The sequence below is a fragment of the Sabethes cyaneus genome, chromosome 3 (assembly GCF_943734655.1).
Source record: "Sabethes cyaneus chromosome 3, idSabCyanKW18_F2, whole genome shotgun sequence".
NCBI classification, from domain to species: domain Eukaryota; kingdom Metazoa; phylum Arthropoda; class Insecta; order Diptera; family Culicidae; genus Sabethes; species Sabethes cyaneus.
In genome coordinates this window covers 136,001,143-136,021,298 of record NC_071355.1, presented here as the reverse complement: position 1 = coordinate 136,021,298, position 20,156 = coordinate 136,001,143, and the positions used below count along the sequence as shown (strand labels likewise).

At 39.3% G+C, this 20,156-nt stretch overlaps 1 protein-coding gene across 1 annotated transcript in view; it reads right to left on the bottom strand.

The window, feature by feature from the left end:
- LOC128744570 (lysine-specific demethylase lid) overlaps nt 1-20,156 on the bottom strand; it is a 36,263-nt gene that overhangs the window by 4,727 nt on the left and 11,380 nt on the right. The window contains exon 2 of the mRNA XM_053841675.1: nt 3,652-5,391. Coding sequence (XP_053697650.1) covers nt 3,652-5,391 — 1,740 coding nt within the window. The remainder of the gene's footprint in view (nt 1-3,651; nt 5,392-20,156) is intronic.

Genomic DNA, 20,156 nt, shown 5'->3' with positions numbered 1-20,156 from the left:
GTCAAAAACCTTTTTTTTTTTATTTCAGTTTTGTTACTGGAAATCAATAGAGGAGCACTTCTTGACATGAACGCAAACAAAACAAAACGTGTCTGTCCTTAAGGTTAGCAAGAATATGTACAAATATCATCATAGAAATCAGAAATTTGCGATTTTTATATTTTTTAAAGTAAATAAACCAGGTTTTCCTATGTAACAAACAAACTTTGTGGTACAGATTTTGGTACAGATTTTTGAAAGCAAAAGTACAGATGAAAAAGGTTTTTTTACCTTCCAGTACAGATGAACATGTGGCAACACTGCTTGCACGTGTTATTAACCCGGAATAGTTGTTCCAGTTCCTCACGATCTCTGTCCTCCTTCTGGCGCTTTTTCCTCCTCAGTATCGTGGTCAACTCATTCCGCACTCGATACTTGGCCAAATTCTCTCTCGTGAATATGCTTAGATAGTTTTTCCAAACTCTTTCTTCCTCTCTATCGCTTGTTGGCATTCCCGGTCAAACCAATCACCGCGATTGCGGCCTCGTTGACGGCCGAGCGTATCATACTCCGTCCGTTTTCGAGGGTCGAAGCATCTAGCTCCACAAAAGAAAGCACAGCTTCTTCCAGTAAACGCGCGTAGCTTTCGGCAACTAGCGGGTTGTTTAGCTGCCGAATACTTAACCGAGGAGGCCGGCTTTGTCGTGAGGTATAAACCGTCGATAGTTTTGAGCGCACGAGTGCTGCTACTAGGTAATGATCTGAGTCGATATCCGCACCCCGTAGGGCGTACGTTGGTGATGATCGAGAAAAAACGACCCTCGATGAGATCATGGTCTATTTGGTTCGAAGTTGGTCAGGTGATCTCCTGACCAACCAACCAACCAAAGCCTGGTGGCTTTGTGGATATCTTTGTGGGGAAAGAAAGTGCTTCTGGCCATCAAGCCTCGGGAAGCTGCAAAGTTGATACATCATGCCGGTGTGCAGGCTATGGGTCCCGGTCTATACCTTGCTTCCCAGCCGACCTGGGCGTTCATATCCCAGATGACGATCTTGATGTCCCGTCATGTGCAGCTGTCGTCCGTTGCCTCCAGCTGCGCATAGAACAGTGGTGCCCAGGCATAGGCATGGTGCGGGCCAAACGAGATCGCCCCATAAATGTCGCGGGCCGCAAATTCCTCTCGCCATTCCTGCGCATAACAAAATGCAAAATATGGGGCAATAACAACCATTTTCTGGAAATTACCACAAGATTTAAACCGGAAAGCATTCGAAACTACAAAATGCACGAGGCATTATGGCTGATTCGAGTGACCCCTGTGTCATCAAAAAAGTTACCTATAAGTCCTCCATCTCTCAAATCAGCCCGCGGGCCGCAAAAAACAGCTGGAAGGGCCGCAGTTTGGCCATCACTGGCATAGAACGCTTCCTTCTCTTCGTCGGGTCTACCTTTGTGTGTTGTTACGTTGACAATGTTCGTTTATGATGGTGTAGTTCAAGAAACGACTTATTATCTTCAACACACACATCCTTTCATTGAGCGCTTTCTAATCCATTACGCGATCCTGCATTTTGCTCAACGCTACGAAGCTCGCTCCCAGCTCGTTGGTCGCTCCACCGCAATGGAAAAATTGGGCTTTGCCGTCATGGATCCTCCACTCCTTGTCGCCTTTGCAACAGATCTCCTGCAGTGCCACGATGCCAAACTTTCAGGATTCTAACTGATCGAGCAGCACCCTATCGCCACCAACGAAATTTAGCGATCTGCAGTTCCAGGTACCAAGTTTCCATTCCATGTCCTTATTTTGTCGCCTTTGTCTATGCCGAATGTTCCATGCTGCCATCTTAGTGTCAAGACACACGGTGCCTCCTTCCCTGTTGGTATACGACCTCGTATTCCGGCTGGTACCACGTAGAGTTAGGGATAGGCCTCTGGATAAGAGGCCAAGGAGTTTTACGCATTATCCAACCATTTACCAACTCTAGCGAGGCGAATAGAAACAAGGTCCTTGCCGAATTTTTTTGCGGAAGTAACTGAAAATGATCAGTAATGGCACTCTTTTGGTGCAATTGACGTCAAAAATGGTTTATTTATTTTATTTATTTATATTATTATCAACAGGCTAGTTTTATGCCCTAATGATATTTAAGGTGATTAAAATGTTTCTAAAATTACGTTTGATCGTTTCCCTGGACAAATTAAAATCAAACCCTTCAGCAACTCTAAATAATCGGAGAAGTCCAACTATACTACCGTAGGTCCCGTAATTCGTTCGTCTGGCTGGAATTTGCAAAAATCCACGGTTTTATAGAACTGTTCCTTGTACTTGTAGTCGGATATGGGTGAGTAAAGCTGGGCATTCCGTTCTAGCAGCAAGCATGTCAGACACGAAAACAGCTCGGCCAACGTTGCGGCGGACAGCTAGAGTGTCCAGATGCACGAGTTGGCAGCGACTTGCGTAGGATGGCAGCCGAAATGAGTCTCTCCATGGAAGGCATCGAAGGACAAAGCGCACAAATCTCCGTAGTACAACTTCGATTCTGTTAACTTCATTCTGGTAGTAAGGATTCCAAACTTGACAATAATATTCGAGGATTGAGCGCACCAATGAGCAGTATAATGACTTCAGGCAGTAGATGTTGCTGAAATCCTTCGCGATTCGGAACATGAAGCCGGGATTTCTAGAGGCTTTGTCGACTATGTAAGCCATATGCCATAGCCATATGATGGTTCTCGTATATTTATCGCTAAGCTTATGTCAGTAGCTAAAATCAAAGTGTCACAAGTTTTACCCAAAAAATCCGAGCTTGCAAATTCCGGCCGCTGAAGTTATTATAGACAAAAAAAATATTTATACACCAAGCGGCTTAGCAACACTGTACTAGCCCCTGAGTGATTCACCAGCATCTAAAAAAGCGTTAGTAAACGCCGTGAAAATCCAAGGCGAAAAAATAAAGATGTCTACCATCATAGAGAAACAAACTAAGATATCATTGCTACCAGGACTAAGCGGTTCACAAATTTAACGGAAGCGCAAATTTTTTTCCAGAAAAAATCCCGAAGAATTCTGGAGAGATAGAAAATTAATTATTGACGCAGCATTCATTTCGTCTAAGAAAATTACCAGAGCATATCTGTTTTTTTAAATACCCCGCACAAAATAAAATAATTAGCATTATTCTCGTTTCCCGTATCCACATATGTTTTACCGGTTATTTCTTTACACCAAATTGACAAATTCAAATCAACGGATTAATATAATGTTCGTTTTTTTTCATTAAAACCAAAAAAGCATGGGTTACTAATGTATGTTTCTATTCAACAACATTTTATCAAACAAAAATTAGAAATGCTTCTTATTTTATATAATTCATATCAGCAGGGTAGAGATAAATAATATCTATAAGTATATTCTAGCATGTTTGAATTTATACTATAGCCCAACGTTTCTTTCATACTCCTTCAAATTTGTTGGAATGTGTTTCTATTCGCCCCATTTTACGTTATATTCCAAGCAATAAGTGCACCGAAGACACTGACACGATTCAATCTAGAATAGCAGTTTGATGTTTTTCTTGCAAGTAGCAATATCTGGATAAATAACCAAACACCGTTTGTGAGTATTTGAAAAAAAAATACCTAATTGGTCTTAAATACCTAATTGGACTTACCCATTCGAGAAGATTTTTTCTCAGTTTTTTTTCTGTATCTACCATTTCTGCCATGTCTATATAGCAAGCAGTTGCTATTCCAAGATTTAATCGATCTGGCTCAAGGGCCATTTTGCACACCAGTTCATCATGTGAGAAAACACAGTATCGCCTCAACTTCGAATAATGATTGACACATTCCCGACCCATTTTCATCCAATCGGCAGGAGCAAAGTTTACAGCTTCTGCAAAATTATATCCTTGATTGAAACCAGCATGATAAGCACGTGGGAACGTGACCACAAATTCTCCGGCATGCTGATCTGTTCTATATACCGGGACTGTAGCATTCATAAGAATATTTGGGTTCATAATCGTCACAAGCTGATGAAGTAAATCTGGCTGAGATTGAAACAGTTCTGGGGCAGCTGATTTCATTGCCGCTTCAAAATCTTCCGCGCGGCTTCCTGGGACACCATACCAGGTTTTTGGTTCACCCCAGTGCAAATAATTAATTGAATAACTCCAATGATCCTCATTATGCCAACAAAACGTTGCAAAACACATTCCGACATACATCCACGGAACTTTCATACCGCTAATGTCTGCATTTATATGACCCAGAATAGATTCGTCCAACACTGGTAAGTTATTTAGATTCCAGCTAGATTCTGCATATTCCTGGTCTTCTGGCAACAAATAAAGCGACGATTTTGTTGGAAAGCCACTTCCATGATCCATTGTATGTAAGTCTGCTCCATACTCTACAGTGACATCTTCATCAATAGATGATACGATCCGCCAAAATTCCTTTTCCACAAGTTCACTGGGAACTAGGTGGACAGGCATATTAAAATAGTTCGATTTGAATTGATCGGCCATTTCGCCAAACTGTTGGAGAGTGTATTCGCGTTGCGCTTGCTCGAAACCAAAGGCTTCAACAGGCTTGGAATTCTCCTCAACGATACATTTTGGACAGCGCCAGTCACCTTTCGGAATCTCTTGCAACGGTGGCAGTAAACAAAATGTATGATACGAAGCATCGCAGCCATCACACAGCAGCATAGATTCTTCGACGTCCCCACGGTTGCACATGTGACATATATACTTTGCCATAGGGTCGTGTGGATTAGCTGTATAGGGTGCGTCTGATTTAGCGCTTTTTGCAGATCCGTTTGTACTGCTATTGAAAAGATTTTTGAGACGATATTTATTTGGTGAAAACCGAGAAATGTCGTGTTCTGATCCAATACTGGCTGATTTATTCATTTGTGCAAAACGTTGAGATCGCCTAGCTGTAGTCGCGGGGGGTGGTTGCACCTGTTGTCGAGCTTCGATTGCATGAGGTTTGTACTCACAATCTTCCTGCTCTGTTTCTAAATTCGCTAAATCAATAATCTTACCGGAGCGATAAATATCGAAAGGATATAGAATACGTTCGTAATGTGCCTTTAAATTCGTCCCTACATTTCGTCCTTGTTGATATCCCATACGACAAGCTACTCTCGACCATTTGCGTTCCTTCGTAACGATTTCAATGCCACCTTCGTCGTTTATTACTTTATGCAATGTATAGAGGTCCAATGGCTTACGTTCAACCATTGGAATTTTCAATGAGGAACCTTGTAACTCCCAAAACTTTGCAATCTGATCAAGAAAATTCAGTTTAATACGTGTCTCAGCTTCCAGTTCATTCAAACGTTGGACACGAGGAACAAACGTCAGCTTTTCAACATCTACAGTAAATGGTGGTTGCCAGCTCTGAAAATAAAAAAACAAAGTTATACATCAATTGTGTCTTTATTATTTATGTGCAAAAATTTTTATCTGCGGTAACGTCAGTAACAAGAATGATACAAACTGAGAGTTGAGAGTGCATACAGTTGGTTTACTGCTGAGAGGGAAGTAAACAGAGGAGAAGAGAATGCGACTATTTCGATGATATTATGACATTTGCTCGAAAACCACTTGCCAGAAAACTATTTGCCAGAATGAACCACTTCTCAGAAAACTATTCCCCAGAATTAACCATTTCCCAGAAAACCATTCCCCAGAACGAACCTATTTCCCAGAAAACCATTCCCCAGAATGGACCATTTCCCACAAAACTATCCTCCGTCTCCCTAAAACCGATTCCTCAGAATGGACCATACCCCAAAATACATGTATTTGCATGAGGTTACCAGCAATTGTTTAAGCGTTTTTTGGGTGTTGACTCGATTGACTCGATTCCTGATTTACTTCCTTTAAAAACAATTTATTAAAGATTGAACTTCGTCGAAAATTTTCAATGCAATCTATGCTATAGAAAAGAATATTTTGAGTGGACCATTTCTTAGAAAATTTAGTGAAATACTTTTCGCAAAAAATAAGGAAAGCGAGTGACGAACAAGTTCAACACGAAGCGCAGCACCCAAGCATCGCAATTTTAGCACTTCTACCATCAATTTATTTATAACCGGAATTAGTCATATATCGGTTGCCATATGCATAATCGAAGATCACAGAATTGGCTTTTCTGGTGAAAATCATAATTGAGTTCTTATACCTATTTAATGTCAATCCAAGGTTTTCACAGTATGTTCCCTCATGAATGTTAGCATGAAAACACGGACACTAATCGGAACATGGAATATACTGACCCTCGCTCAGCAGGGCAAGCTGGCCGCCTGAAGCTTGAAATTCTGGAGCCAAGCGAGATCCGCTGGCCGGGTACTGGCGAACACAAGACATCATTCGGGTAAGTCCTGCTTTACTCTGGCATACGAAAATAAATGCTGCTCTAGGAAGAGGAGTTTGATTCCTACTGAGCCTTGATGCAGCCTTGATGAAATGGGAACCGATAAACGAAAGAATAATCGTTGCCAGATTCAAAACACACCTACAGATGCTGCCGACCTGCAGAGGAGTTTCTATAGCCAGCTAAACAGTGTGGTTGTAAAACAACCCGAGGGGGGACATCCAAATCCACTTGGGCGACTTCAACGGGATGGTTGGATCAAACGCGAACCTTGAACGCGTCATGGAACGCCACGACCTAAGAGAGACGAGCGAAAACGGGGAGCTGTTTATAGAATTTTGTGGTAATAACAACATGGTTATTGGTGCATTGCACTTTTCCCATAGCCCAGCACATAAAGTCACGTGGGTTTCCCGTGACGGCCGAACAGAAAACCAAATCGACCACATCTGCATCAGCCGAAAATGGCGAAGGAGCCTCCTTGATGTACGCAACAAACGCAGCGCTAATATTACATCCGATCATCGCCTTGTTATCACTGAGATGCGTTTGCGCGTCGCACGGGAGGAGAAAGTTGAATTCCGTTACGACGTCCACCGATTGGGAAATCCTTAAATGAAAATGGTCTTTGCCGAACAACTTGAATCCCGAGCCTCGGAGCTGCCACCTGGTGGAACCGGCGAAGAGCAATGGACCGGCATCAAGAACGCCTTCATCACGACCAATGACGAAACCTTGGCAAAGCGCGCAGCGGACGGAGGGAGTGAATTTCAGATGAAACTTGGAGGAAGAACGAAGAGCGGAGAGAGGCGACAGCCGGCATTGGGCGAGCGCGAACCGGATCGGCTAAGGCAACTGCCCGTCAACGATACGCCGAACTGAACAAGGCTGAAGTTTTTGGAGCGTCTTAGTAGAATACGAAACCTAAAATTAAAAAAGAACACTGAGGACACTGAGGAAGCCTGCAAGTCGTAGGCGAAATACGTATCTGTCGTGAATAAAATATACATAGTAAAATTAAATTGGATAAGTTTTTTTTCTTTTTTAATTTGATGAACGAGGCTGTTAGACGAGCTTGATTGCGGGATAAGAGAGTCTGTACTAACTTCCTAGCCAAATAAGGAGAAATCACCGCCGCCGATGATTTCTGTTTGTTGTACAATATTTCTCGTTGTCTTAGAGGTGCCAGGATAAATACAAAAATGCCGCTAAAGGACAAAGTTGATCAGCTACTGACTGACCGTAAAGAACAGCTTAAGCAATGGACTGCACATTTAGAACAACTCTTCCGAGTTTCAACAACAGAGACCAACAAAATCAGCAGCGTATGACACCAATAGTTCGTCGAACTAATCGCGTCTACTATGAGTCTCCATCACTGGACAAAATTGTAGCAGCTAGTAAGAGTATTAAATCCAATAGAGCGCCAGGGATAGACTGTATTTCAACCGAAATGCTCAAAGCTGACCCATCTTTGTCAGCAAGCTGGATTCCGTGCTGGACGATCATGTGTAGACCATATCACAACGCTCCGCATTATATTGAAGCAGATCAACGAATTCCAGGACTTCCTTCTGCTGGTGGTCGTTGACTTCGAAAAAGTGTTTGACCGACTCAACCACGGAAACATCTGCTGCATTTTTCACCGCTGCTGTATCTCATCGTTATGGATGGCATGTTATTTGGAGCTCGGCTGGAAGAGGCTGTTAAAGTCAATAGGATCGTAGCAACTGGCCCTGCAATGGTCTTGTACTCTAACAGATGGCTGCGAAGTCTGTCGTATAAAAACAGAAGGTCAAGTTTCGATAACGGAATGTAGCACCTAGGCTTCGCTTTGCTTTATTAATTGGAGCAATGGACAGTAGACCAAATCGAGGATTGTCTTGAAATCTGGTGCAGCTAAATGACTTCGACCTAGCCGACGACATTGTCTTACTCCCATAACGCCGAAACGACATGCAGAGCAAGTGAGATAACCTCTCCGAGAACTCCCAGGCAGCAGGTTTCCCAGTCAATGTAGTAAAAACTAAGTCTATTATAATGAACACTGGCAATCCCACCAACTTAACAGTAGCGGGACAACAAGTTGAGCAGATGGACGCCTTTCAATATCTTGGTAGCCAGACAACGCCCAATACTTTTTTCCTGTATGTATCACTGAGACCAGTATCGTTAATCTATTGGAATATCGCCCGGGTGCTGTATAACCCGCACTGCATTTATTTTTCCTATAATCGCTATTGAGTGAGCGATATGCCTATTGAATTTTATGCGTGCTTGTGTGTAATTGGTACCCTTCCTTCAATGCTTTCTTTACTTTACTTTTGTTCCACATGACAAGCGCTGTCCTCAATTATATATAGCCATCCCTGGCGCAGCTAAACCAGTGCATTTAGGTGCCAGTCATTTTTTTCCCTGTCAATAGGCCTTATCAGGATAATATAGATATCAGCATTAAGGAAGGGTAATGCGGGGCCTGAGACTAAACCCATGCTATAGTCACTTTGATATCGAATGGCCTGATTCTACTAAGATTCGAACCCACGACAACACTCGATGGTGGGACCAAGACTGATATAGCCACACTAATCAAGAAGGCCAGATGTGTCTTTGCAGGTCTGCGAAATATTTGGCGCTCATAGTAAATCACTTTACATACGAAAACCCGAATTTTCAACTCAAACGTTAGATTCGTACTATTGTATGCCTACGAAACGTGCTGCGTCTCAGGGGAGACAACTCAAAAACTGCAGGTATTTTTTAATTCGTGCCTGGTGGCCTGACAACTGGAAATCCAATGAGGAACTCTATCGTCGATGTCTTCAACGGCCGATAGCAACAGAAATTCGTGAACGTAGGTGGAAGTGAATCGGGCACACCTTGAGGAAACGAGCGAACGTGATCTGCAGGAAAGCTCGTCTGAAACCCGCAAGGACAGCATAGAAGAGGCAGACCTAGAGGCTCATGGCGATGCAGCTTAGCCAACGACATTCGGGTTGTAGATGAGAACCTGTCCTGGCGACAGGTAAGAGCCATGGTGTGTAACCGTCAGCACTGGAGATCTCTGATTTCATCCCTTTGTTATGTCAGAGTCTAGTAAGTCTATGGAAATGATGTATGGTTTAATTATTTTCAATTTATTTTGCAAGTAATAACTTTTCCCGGTATTGCAATACCCCCGCGGTATTGCCATCTATAATCTTTATACGAGATGTGTTACGAAGTTCATGAAGAAATTTTCTAAAAATAAAACACTAACCGAACACCTAAACAACCAGAAATTCGGATTTTACCTGACAAGTGAACTCGAAAGTTCACAACTAGTTCGAATTCAGTTCCGTGGAACTTTCTTGCTAATTAGTAGCGCGTATCAAGTGTGCATATGCTAATAAGTTCTGTATGCCACGAAATGGTCGTTTTCATTTTTTATTCAATTTTTTTTTCAATAATCAGACAAGCGGAACATAAAACTGTTTGAAATTATTTAGTTTTTCACTCAAATAATCAAATCGTGGTACATTTTAAATTAGAAATGTAAAAACTACAAGGTATGCAGCCCTAAGGGTTGAACGAAATGGCGACGTAGGCCTATGTTAACATTATATTGTAATATTTTGATAACATGTTTGACTGGATGAAGTATTCCTTTATGTCAGATTATTACAGTAAGGACTATAACAGACTGCATTTCTGGCATGTGTATGTTCATAAGTATCTATCGCTTCCAGCTTAGCTCATTAAAACAGTGAGCAGATGCGCTATGGAAACCGCTCGTGAGGTTAAAATCTTCGTTCGTTTCTTGATGGTGATTGTTGCGATGGAAATCGCCGAGCAGACAACTCTATCGCAAAAAAACGAAAAGCGAGCAGTTTGCTGTTTCTTGCAACATAACTTTGATGAATGAAAGTTTCGCTGCGTTTCGCAACACGTCAGGAAAGCAGAAACGAAAAAGTAAACAAACCGTTTGCACATTTCAACAGCAAAGTGAAGCGACGTATAGTTTAATTTGTTAATTATACCGTGTGAAGTAAATATTAAAAGGGTAAAATTGTTTATTAAATCTAATTACACCTATCTTAAAGCTAATTTGGTAACTATGTGAGTAGAATGTGATAAAATATCTAATTAAAAGTGGTAAAATAAATACAAACTTGCAGAGTCACCGAACAGGTTACAATTAGTGCTGTAGGAGTTAGTGGTGAATGATTTTACCTAAAATATAACACTAGTAAGTAATTAAAATAAAAAATCTAACCCTAACTGAAACTAATTGCAAAATTATGTACAACTCAGTTGATTTGCGGTATAGACGTATTAGGAAGATCGGATTTAATCTGCAAGAGGAAGATAAAAACGGATCTGAAGACTAAATTTGTAAGTTTAATACAAGTTAAAAAGCTAGATTTAAATTAAGAATAAAATTGTATTTACAGTTTGATCAGTCGTTAAGAAATACGCTGATTTTTCATTAAACGGTTAAAAGAATCCGAACAGTGATTGAATTAGCCAAAATTTCGTCCGGAAGGCACATAATTATCATGACATTCGAGTTCCTAGTAAATGTTTCAAGATAAATGTGAATATCATCCATCAATCAGCCTTGGTGGCCGTCAGCATCAAGTAATAATTGAAGATAAAATTGAATTTTCTTTCATCTGCAAATATCTCTTCGATGTATCAGCAACAGCAAAAATTGTTTTAGGGAATTTTGCAGTGTTATAGCTCAATAGTTTGAAGAGAACGCCACAAAAGTAGCATATATTTAGCGTTTTAGGTACGATAAACTAATCATTTTTACAAGAAAGTTAATTTGCAATTATAAATACGAATTGCAGATTACGAAAAATTTTATTTAACCTTCATTTAATTTGTTGGTGGCCCTTAAAAGGGTAATTGGTTACAAATAATATCAAAGCCAAAGCAAGTTAAGCGGATATCGGATGTCTTTCCCTTTTGGCATAAATGGCAACCAGAGGGGTGGTGTGGGTGTCAAACTACAAACATTGTCCATGTCCCACCCATTGGTTTTGGTACTTTGGGTTCTGACTTACTTACTGATACTTACTGGTACTTACTTTGACCAAAATCGTGATTTTTAGTCATGACCTTGAAATGCGGTCAGGCATATATTAATATTTTTTGAAACGATGATTCTACAATTGATGAAGGGACGGTAAGGGAAAGTAATGAAGAAGGATTTTTTGAGAATGGAGGGGAAGAGTGGAAAGGAAGGGGGTAATAGGTAGCTACGCTTAACAAATTGTCGTTGTGACTCCTATCTTTTGTCCAATGCTGGAAGGTGCATGGGTCGAACCAAGCTATAATCAGAGATTATAACCGGATTTGAACCCACAACACCTACCAGGGTGTGTGGCTCGCTGGTACCCGTGTACCTTTGAACCATAGAGGCTCTGGACAAAAGAAGTCTGCACAACCCCCCTTATTAACCGTAGCGACATGGGTTGGGCTATTTTTAGACACAGATTGTGCCTCTTCCTCCACCTACTGTAGAAACCATCGACCGAGAAGTTTTAATCTAACTTGTTTTTACTTTCAGGACGACGACACTATGCAGGCCCTTACGACTTGCAAGGTACTGCATGTGACGCTGTTCGTCCGTAAGCGTGTTAGTCCGCGTCTTCTCAGCGCGGGTCTTCGGAGAAAGGCTCCGTTCCTATGAAATTGACCAAACTCGTGATTTTTAGTCATGACCTTGAAATGCGGTCAGGCATATATTAATATTTTTTTTGAAACGATGATTCTACAATTGATGAAGGGACGGTAAACCGATGAAACCAACTATATAGTATAGAAACTTAGGCAAAGAAGGCAAAAGGGTAAAAAGGGCAAAATATTAACTTTTTTTTAGTTTTAGCAAAGTTTGGCGTTCTATACAGCGAACTCATGGTCTCTTTAAAGTTAGGTTAATTATTTAAAAGTGAAGCTGCTTAGCAAACTATAGATATATATGCGCACAAACACATTGAACAAACACGTCACAAATTCAAAATTAGACTGAGGGAACATAGGAAGGCCGTGGAGCACAGTCGATCGTGTGACTCTAGTGTAGCAGCGCACACTGAAGAATTACGGCATAAAGTAAATTGGGAGAGTACGAAATTAATCAAAACCATTAAGAAGGTTTCACTGCTAAATGCATGGGAACCAATGTATATCGCCAATGCAGAGAAACCTCTTATGAATGGAGATGATCCACCAATAATTTCCCCTCTCTTTGGACTGGCAAAAAAGTGAGATCAAGTTAACAATTTCTCCCGATCTTCGACGTGGATACAACCAGATAAACAATACGTAATCAGTTGGGCATCGGCATCGTCCTGATGATAAGCTTAGAATGCCTGAAACCGGTCGACGCGTAGGTAAAAATAATTTTTGTTAATATTGTTTTTATCCTTAAATGTTGTAAGAGTGATACGTGTTTGTGTCTTGTCCATCAATTTTCGTCAGTAGCGTTTTATTAAGACCAAAATACACATCGATATTCAGTAAATATTATTCTATCAACTGGTATAAAAATCTTGTCTCGAATATAGTTTCAACGTAATTCCTGAATATTGTTCAGGCTACCGCTTAATGGGCTGGAAATACCCACCCGTACCCTACTATCGAGGCATACCTCCCAAGCAACAATGTGAGTTTTATTGTACTCTTATGTCGGTTTTCATGACCAATTTTGGTCTTAAGTGCTATCATAAGACCGTAATAAAACTCAATTTGTTACTTGGGCTGTAGTACGGAGGAAGTGCTAAAATTATACTTTTCTAAAACAATTGCAACAACAATTGTATTAAATACTGTACTATACGTACGCACCCGAATCTAACATTACTCATTTAAAATTTCTCATCATTAAAACGAAACATTACATAACAATCAATTTGGAGAAATAAAAATTTAGACAGATTCATTAACACCGAACTCCAGTGCAACATGTAGATAAGAAACATAAACTTTAAGATCACAAAGGGAGCAATATTTCGTTTCAATTGGAGAAACTATTTCATCTCGTGACTAGTTTCCACTCTGGTGTAAAAAATATGTTTTTCAAAGAAGCTGTCTCAGAAACGGAAAGATTAATTCTCTCGAAATGGTTTGAAGCGCAAAGTGAACACCATGATCATCGCGAATGTTTGCAATTGATCATATTTTTTTTGGGCGGCAATGTTCCTGAAAATTGTAGAATCAGAGTTCCTAGTGCTTTCCGTAAAGCAAGGTGGATGGTGAAAATAATATATTCTGACCGGGACTGACCCCAGTTGTTTGTTGCTTGACTAATAAATATGTTGAAATCTACTGTTTGTATTTTGGGTTAATCATTTACCTTTCACAAATAATTGTTTTGTGCTTACTGTTTTGAAATTAATCTATACCTATAAAAAAGAATTTCTGTCTGTCTGTCCCTATGTTCCTTTTAGAATCGAAAACTACTGAACCACTCGGCGTGAAAATTTACATGTAGGGGTTTTTGGGGCTACGGGAGGTTCTCTCGATGGCAAAAGTCCCCTCCTCCCATTAAGAGGGGGGGCTCCCATACAAATCCATGCCTAAAAAAATGGATTTCTGTCTGTTTTATGTTCCTTATAGAGTCGAAAATTACTGAACCGATCGGCGTGAAAATTTGCATATAGGGGTTTTTGGGGCCAGGGAAGGTTCTTATGATGGTTAGAGACCCCTCCTCCCACTAAAAGGGGGAGCTCCTATACAAATGAAACACAAATTTCTGCATAACTCGAGAATTAATCAAGCAAATGGAACAAAATTTTACATGTGGGTGTTTTTGGAGACAAAAATTTTTTCTATGGTGAATTGAGACCCCTCCCCACTTTAGGAAGGGGGCTCCTATACAATGGAATACAAATTTCCTCATAACTCGAAAACTAAAAACATATTTGGCATGTGGATGTTTTTGGAGGCATGAATTTTTTCTATGATGAATTGAGACCCCTTATCTTTTTAGGAGGGGGGGCTCTCCCATACAAATGAAATACGAATTTCCTTATAACTCGAGAACTAATCAAGCAAATGGAACCAAATTTAGCATGTGGGTGTTTTTGTAGGCAATTTTTTTTTCTATGGTGAATTGAGACCCCTCCCTTCTTTAGGAGGGGAATAATGATCCCTCCCCCTTATAATACGGGGGGCTTCCATACACATGAAATACAAATTTCCTCATAACTCGAGAACTAATCAAGCAAATGGAACAAAATTTGACATGTGGGTGTTTTTGGAGACAAGAATTTTTTCTATGGTGAATTGAAACCTCTCCCCACTACAAATGAAATACAAATTTCCTCATAACTCGAGAATTAATTAATCAAATGGAACCATATTTGACATGTGGGTGTTTTTGGAGGCATGAATTTTTTCTATGATGAATTAGGACCCCTTACCTTTTTAGGAGGGGGGGCTCATATACAAATGAAATACAAATTTCCTCATAACTCGAGAACTAATCAAGCAAATGGAACAAAATTTGACATGTTTTCCGTAAAATGGTACATCCCGCGTAAGGTTTTTTGCGAAATGGTATTCTGCGAAATTCTATATTCCGCGTTATGGTCAACCGAGAATTGGTGTTTCGCAAAATGGTATTCGGCGAAATGGTTTGTAATGATAGCGGATATTTAAATGCTATCCGCTTTATTTTAACAGGCTAAGCAATGGGGGGAGTTGTTTTCTACTTTACTGTGAGGAAAATTTGTATACTAAAACACCCATGAACTCCCCAGAAACTTGCAAAACTCAAGATTGTGAGAAAGGTCATCTGCGATTCACGATTTATGTACAACACAGCTTAATTTGTGGCAATACGAAGTTTGTCGGGTCAGCTAGTGTTTCTATAAATTATACCACAATACTTCAAAATATGGAAACTTAGTCCCCCAATTCGGATAACATCGACGAAAATTTCAAAAATATCTTCAAAAAATAAGAGAAAGGATTTCGTTATTGTGAACGTAAAAAGTCTTCCAAGTAAATACAAATAAAAAGTAATTTGACTGGGAAAATACCTTATATAGAGTATATTTTTAACAATGTTTGCAGTAGAATAGTTTCGGAAAAGTATAATTTTGACACTTCCTCCGTACTAATGCCAAAATCCTAATGGATGAAATCAAAAACAGACGTCAATAGTTAAAAGATCAAGAATATAAACAAAATTAAACCGGTGTATTTTTACGTTTGTTATACTATAACAGAAATTTAGAAATTAGTTTAGAAATTGGTCGAAAAACACGAAAATTAAACTGAGCAATGTGTGTGTGCGTGTGTGTGCGTGTGTGTGTGTGTGTGTGTGTGTGTGTGTGTGTGTGTGTGTGTGTGTGTGTGTGTGTGTGTGTGTGTGTGTGTGTGTGTGTGTGTGTGTGTGTGTGTGTGTGTGTGTGTGTGTGTGTGTGTGTGGTGTGTAACGCTGTTTTTAGTCGCCTGTTTCTCGATGATGGCTGAACCAATCAATACACTATTATTCTTGTTTGAAAGGTGTCACTACCTAGTAGATCACTATTGAATTGTTTTTCGATCGGACGTTCCGTTTAAAAATTATAAGCAAAAATGTGAAAACTACATGAATCGATTATCTCTAGAACCGCTTGACCAATTTTAATAATTTTAGTATCAAATGAAAGGTCTTTTTATTGCCACATTTTGTGCAAAGTTTTGAGAGAAAAGAATAAGTAGTTCAAAAGTTATGCTTAAAAATGTGCTTTTTCAAGGTTAGTCGAACGTTTCTCAGAGATGGTCAAACCGCTTTATGCGCTATTAGTCTCATTTGGCAGGTAATATAGCCTCATATATCACTATTGATGTCTTTTTATTGGATGTTTGATTTGAAAGTTATGAGCAGCATAATAAAATTTACAATTATTTAAAACAATTTTAAACAGATAATTTATCAGATTTCAGTTATTATAATATCAAACGAACATGCTGTGAACATATCTGCTCAATTTGATTAAAATTGGCCTTATCAGTCAAAAGTTATTTGATAAAACCTTACTGATATGAACCAAATAGAAAAAAACGCGATCATGTGCTGTAGCGTAAAATTGCTTAATTTTCCAGGTGGTGTGTCTTTGGCAGGGCTGTCCTGCACTCAGTGCACCTATTTTACTTTTTTAGCTGTAGCGTCTCAGCCAAACAAAATTCGAAAATGTTATGTGTGGGGCATTTATAGAGTCGACTATTATTCATAAGATTGCTGAAGTAAGTATTGCTCTATCTTAAGTATTTACGCTCTCTGCGCTCCGGGGTGTCAGCGTGAGACGCTGGGTGGATCGAAGTTATGCGTCAGAATAGCGGGTGAGCTCTCAGCAGGGTTGCCACATGCACAGATTATTCTGTGTTTAACAGATATTTGAAAGAAATCGCCTGTACAGAATCTGTATGCATAGAATACAGATTTTTGCCAAATTACACAGATTAAACAGATTTTTGAGCTTTTACATGAGAGTGAAAGAGACGGAAATAGTCAGCAACATGACTCTCTATCTCTTTCACTCTCATTGTTTTGCATTGGACAGATTTTTGCACAGATATTTATCCTCGCCGTACAGATTGTCAGATTTTTCCAACAAAAAACACAGAATTATATGTGGCATCCCTGGCTCTCAGCCGCTTTCGTGACGTTAGATTGACTGAAGCAAAGAGATGCACTCGCTAACTTGCTATTGACGAATTACGCGTCAATGGGGCTGGCAGCACCCTCCCAAAGCTTGATGAATAAACCTTGTGTCTGTGAAGGTTTTATGTAAATAACCCACTTTGCATATTTAGTTTTTTCAAAATTTGGCCAGGACTGTCTTTTGGAAAGGGCTCATTTTTTTCTCTTCTTCATGTCCGTACTGAAAAGTTTGTTTTAGGCTGTGAACCATTTCGCGAATTTTTTAACTTTTTAGTTAAAATTTGACAGTTCGATGGTTATTCCACCTTCTGTCGAAAATAATCCTGCTCTGAAATATGGTTATTTTTGACAGTTGGATGGTTTATTCTGAGAGCCAATGAGATATGCTTAGATGAGGAAGAGAGCTTCGATGTGTTTCACTCATTGTTCGTTGGTTTTTTTTTTTTGCCAATTTATGGATGCTTATCGTATAAAGAATTTGTTTATTCAATCCAGATTGAAATGAAATGAATTTTATCTATCCAATAGGAGCAAATGAACACCAAAAATTCATTTAATTCCAACCCGAACCTAATAAACAAATCCGCTATTACAGAAACATATCTTCATCATCACCTTATATGCTTTCATTGAGCAAAACAAACTATCAATCTGTCAAATATGAAATGGTTCGCATTCTGAACTGATTTTAACCACTCTAGAAGAAATCACTATCAAACTGTCAAATTTTAACTAAAAAGTTGGCTTAAAATTTTGGCTGTGAACCATAGCCTTAGTGTATAATACCGAATAACATCAAAAATTTTTTGCTAGCTCTGAAGTAATTATTTTGATTAATAAATAAGATTTCCTAACTCATAAGATTTGTTTTCGATAATGTTTGTTTATTTTTTCCATGGAATGGGCCTCTAATGGGTAAGGTGGTAGGTCTGCAGACGGCATTCCCTTTAAGAGCCTCAAAACCACGTGCGAAATTCATTTTGAATGCAAAATATGACGAATGTGTTCATAACAGATTTCTTGACATTTTGACATCAATTTTACAATATTCTGAACAAGGGTTCAAGGGTTTTCATTTATCGTATTCAGATTATCTACAAAAAAATTATTTTGGGAATTTTGTAAAGTTTTGAACAAAAAGGCATCTAGAATGTAATGATTGATGTGTAATTTAATCTGTGATTTTACATGCTTAACTTGAATTATGTGATAAACTGATTTCATAAAATAAACTGCTTCATAAAAAAGGAATACATTTTTAAGGCATTTCTTACTTCACTTACTTAGGTGGCTTGCCGTCCTAAGACAAAGCCTGTTGAACAAAATTTCTCCATGTAACTCGGTTAAGGGCTACCGCTCTCCAATTCCTCGGACTCCGAGTACTCTCCGCCAGATCTCGCTCCACCTGGTCTAACCATCTTGCTCGCTGCGCTCCTGGTCGTCTTGTTCCTACCGGATTTGAGGCGAACACCATCTTTGCAGAGTAGTTGTCCGGCATTCTTGCAACATGCCCTGCCCATTGCATCCGTCCAGCTTTAGCTACCTTCGGAATACTGGGTTCGCCATAGAGCTGTGCGAGTTCATGGTTCATCCTCCGCCTCCATACTCCGTTCTCCTGTACGCCGCCGAAGATCGTTCTTAGCACTCGTCGTTCGAAAACTCCGAGCACCCGCAGGTCCTCCTCGAGCATTGTCCATGTTTCATGCCCGTAGAGAACAACCGGTCTAATAAGCGTCTTGTACAGGGTGCACTTTGTACGGGGACTTAGTCTGCTCGACCGCAATTCTTACTTCACACTCGTATTATAGATGATTATTTTTCATGAAAATCGTTATAATATAATTAAGTTGCAATGTAAGACATTTTAGATAAAACCATTTGCACCCGAAACGAAATTTTTCTAGTTTTTTTTAATATTCTGAGATTGACAGTGGTCAGTGGATTCCGGAGATATAAAATGGTCAGAACGATAAATGTTTCTGGCACTAATTTCACAAAAATAGCTATAACTTGGTTGTTTCTATACGGATTCTCGTTCTCTTACCAATCGACTGAAAATGAAATCAAGTTTTAGTATAAAATACGAATGTTATTAATTTTCCATAATAAAAAATACAAACGATGAAAAAATCAGTTTTTTGCATACCCCCGACCCGAATATCTCCGATGTTCGCTGATTACTGTAAATCTCGAAATGTTTTAGAAAAACCCGAATTAATCCACCTAGCGGTGTGACCTAGCCTTTCTACTACAACAATCATTTTTCAATTTCTAAAGAACATTTATAATTATGTCGAGTATATTTTTGAATATCATTTATCAAAATCCTTAATTAACAGTAAACTTCACAAGAACGAACTGTGTGCAATAATTATATTTTTTTTCAAGGTGCGTAAATATTTATTAGCGACATTCAATTTTGTTTAAACTACATTTTTTATTTTTAAAATATTTTCCTGGTTTATAGAACAGAAACATACGCAAACACAAAAGGTAATTTTTTCAGACTTGCATGAATATATGTAGAAAATTGGGAATTATGGAAACTAAATGAGACCAAAGGAGTAGTGCAAAAGCAGCGCCATAAATATGCTTGAGGATGGCAAAAAATGATCATTTTTCCAACGCCAGCCATTTTTGATAACATGAGTGCCTCCCAGTTGGCTTCGAGGTATGACGCTGGTCTAATAAGCCAGTCGTCGTATGTTCGAATCTCGACTGGGAGTGGCTGTTAGAGTCAATAGGATCATAGCAACTGGCCCTGCAATTCTCCTGCACTCTAACAGCTGGCTGCGAAGTCTGTCGTATAAAAACAGAAGGTTAAGTTTCAATAACGGAATGTAGCACCCAGGCTTTGCTTTGCTTTGAGGTGTCATCGCTTTCAATCCTCTAAGATACTATACATGCTCAACTTTTGCAGATAAAAATTCAATCTTCAAAATGAGCAAAATGAATCATGATTTCAGGATTTTTGTTTACGTTTTATGAGAATACACCATGAATAATAATTATGATATTACGATCTTCTTGTGGTACAACACAATACAGGATCATGAATTATAATTCATGATTGCGTGCAACCTGATATGACAGTTCAGTCATGATTTCACAGCAATTCAAAAAAGACATGACGTCTTTTCTAAG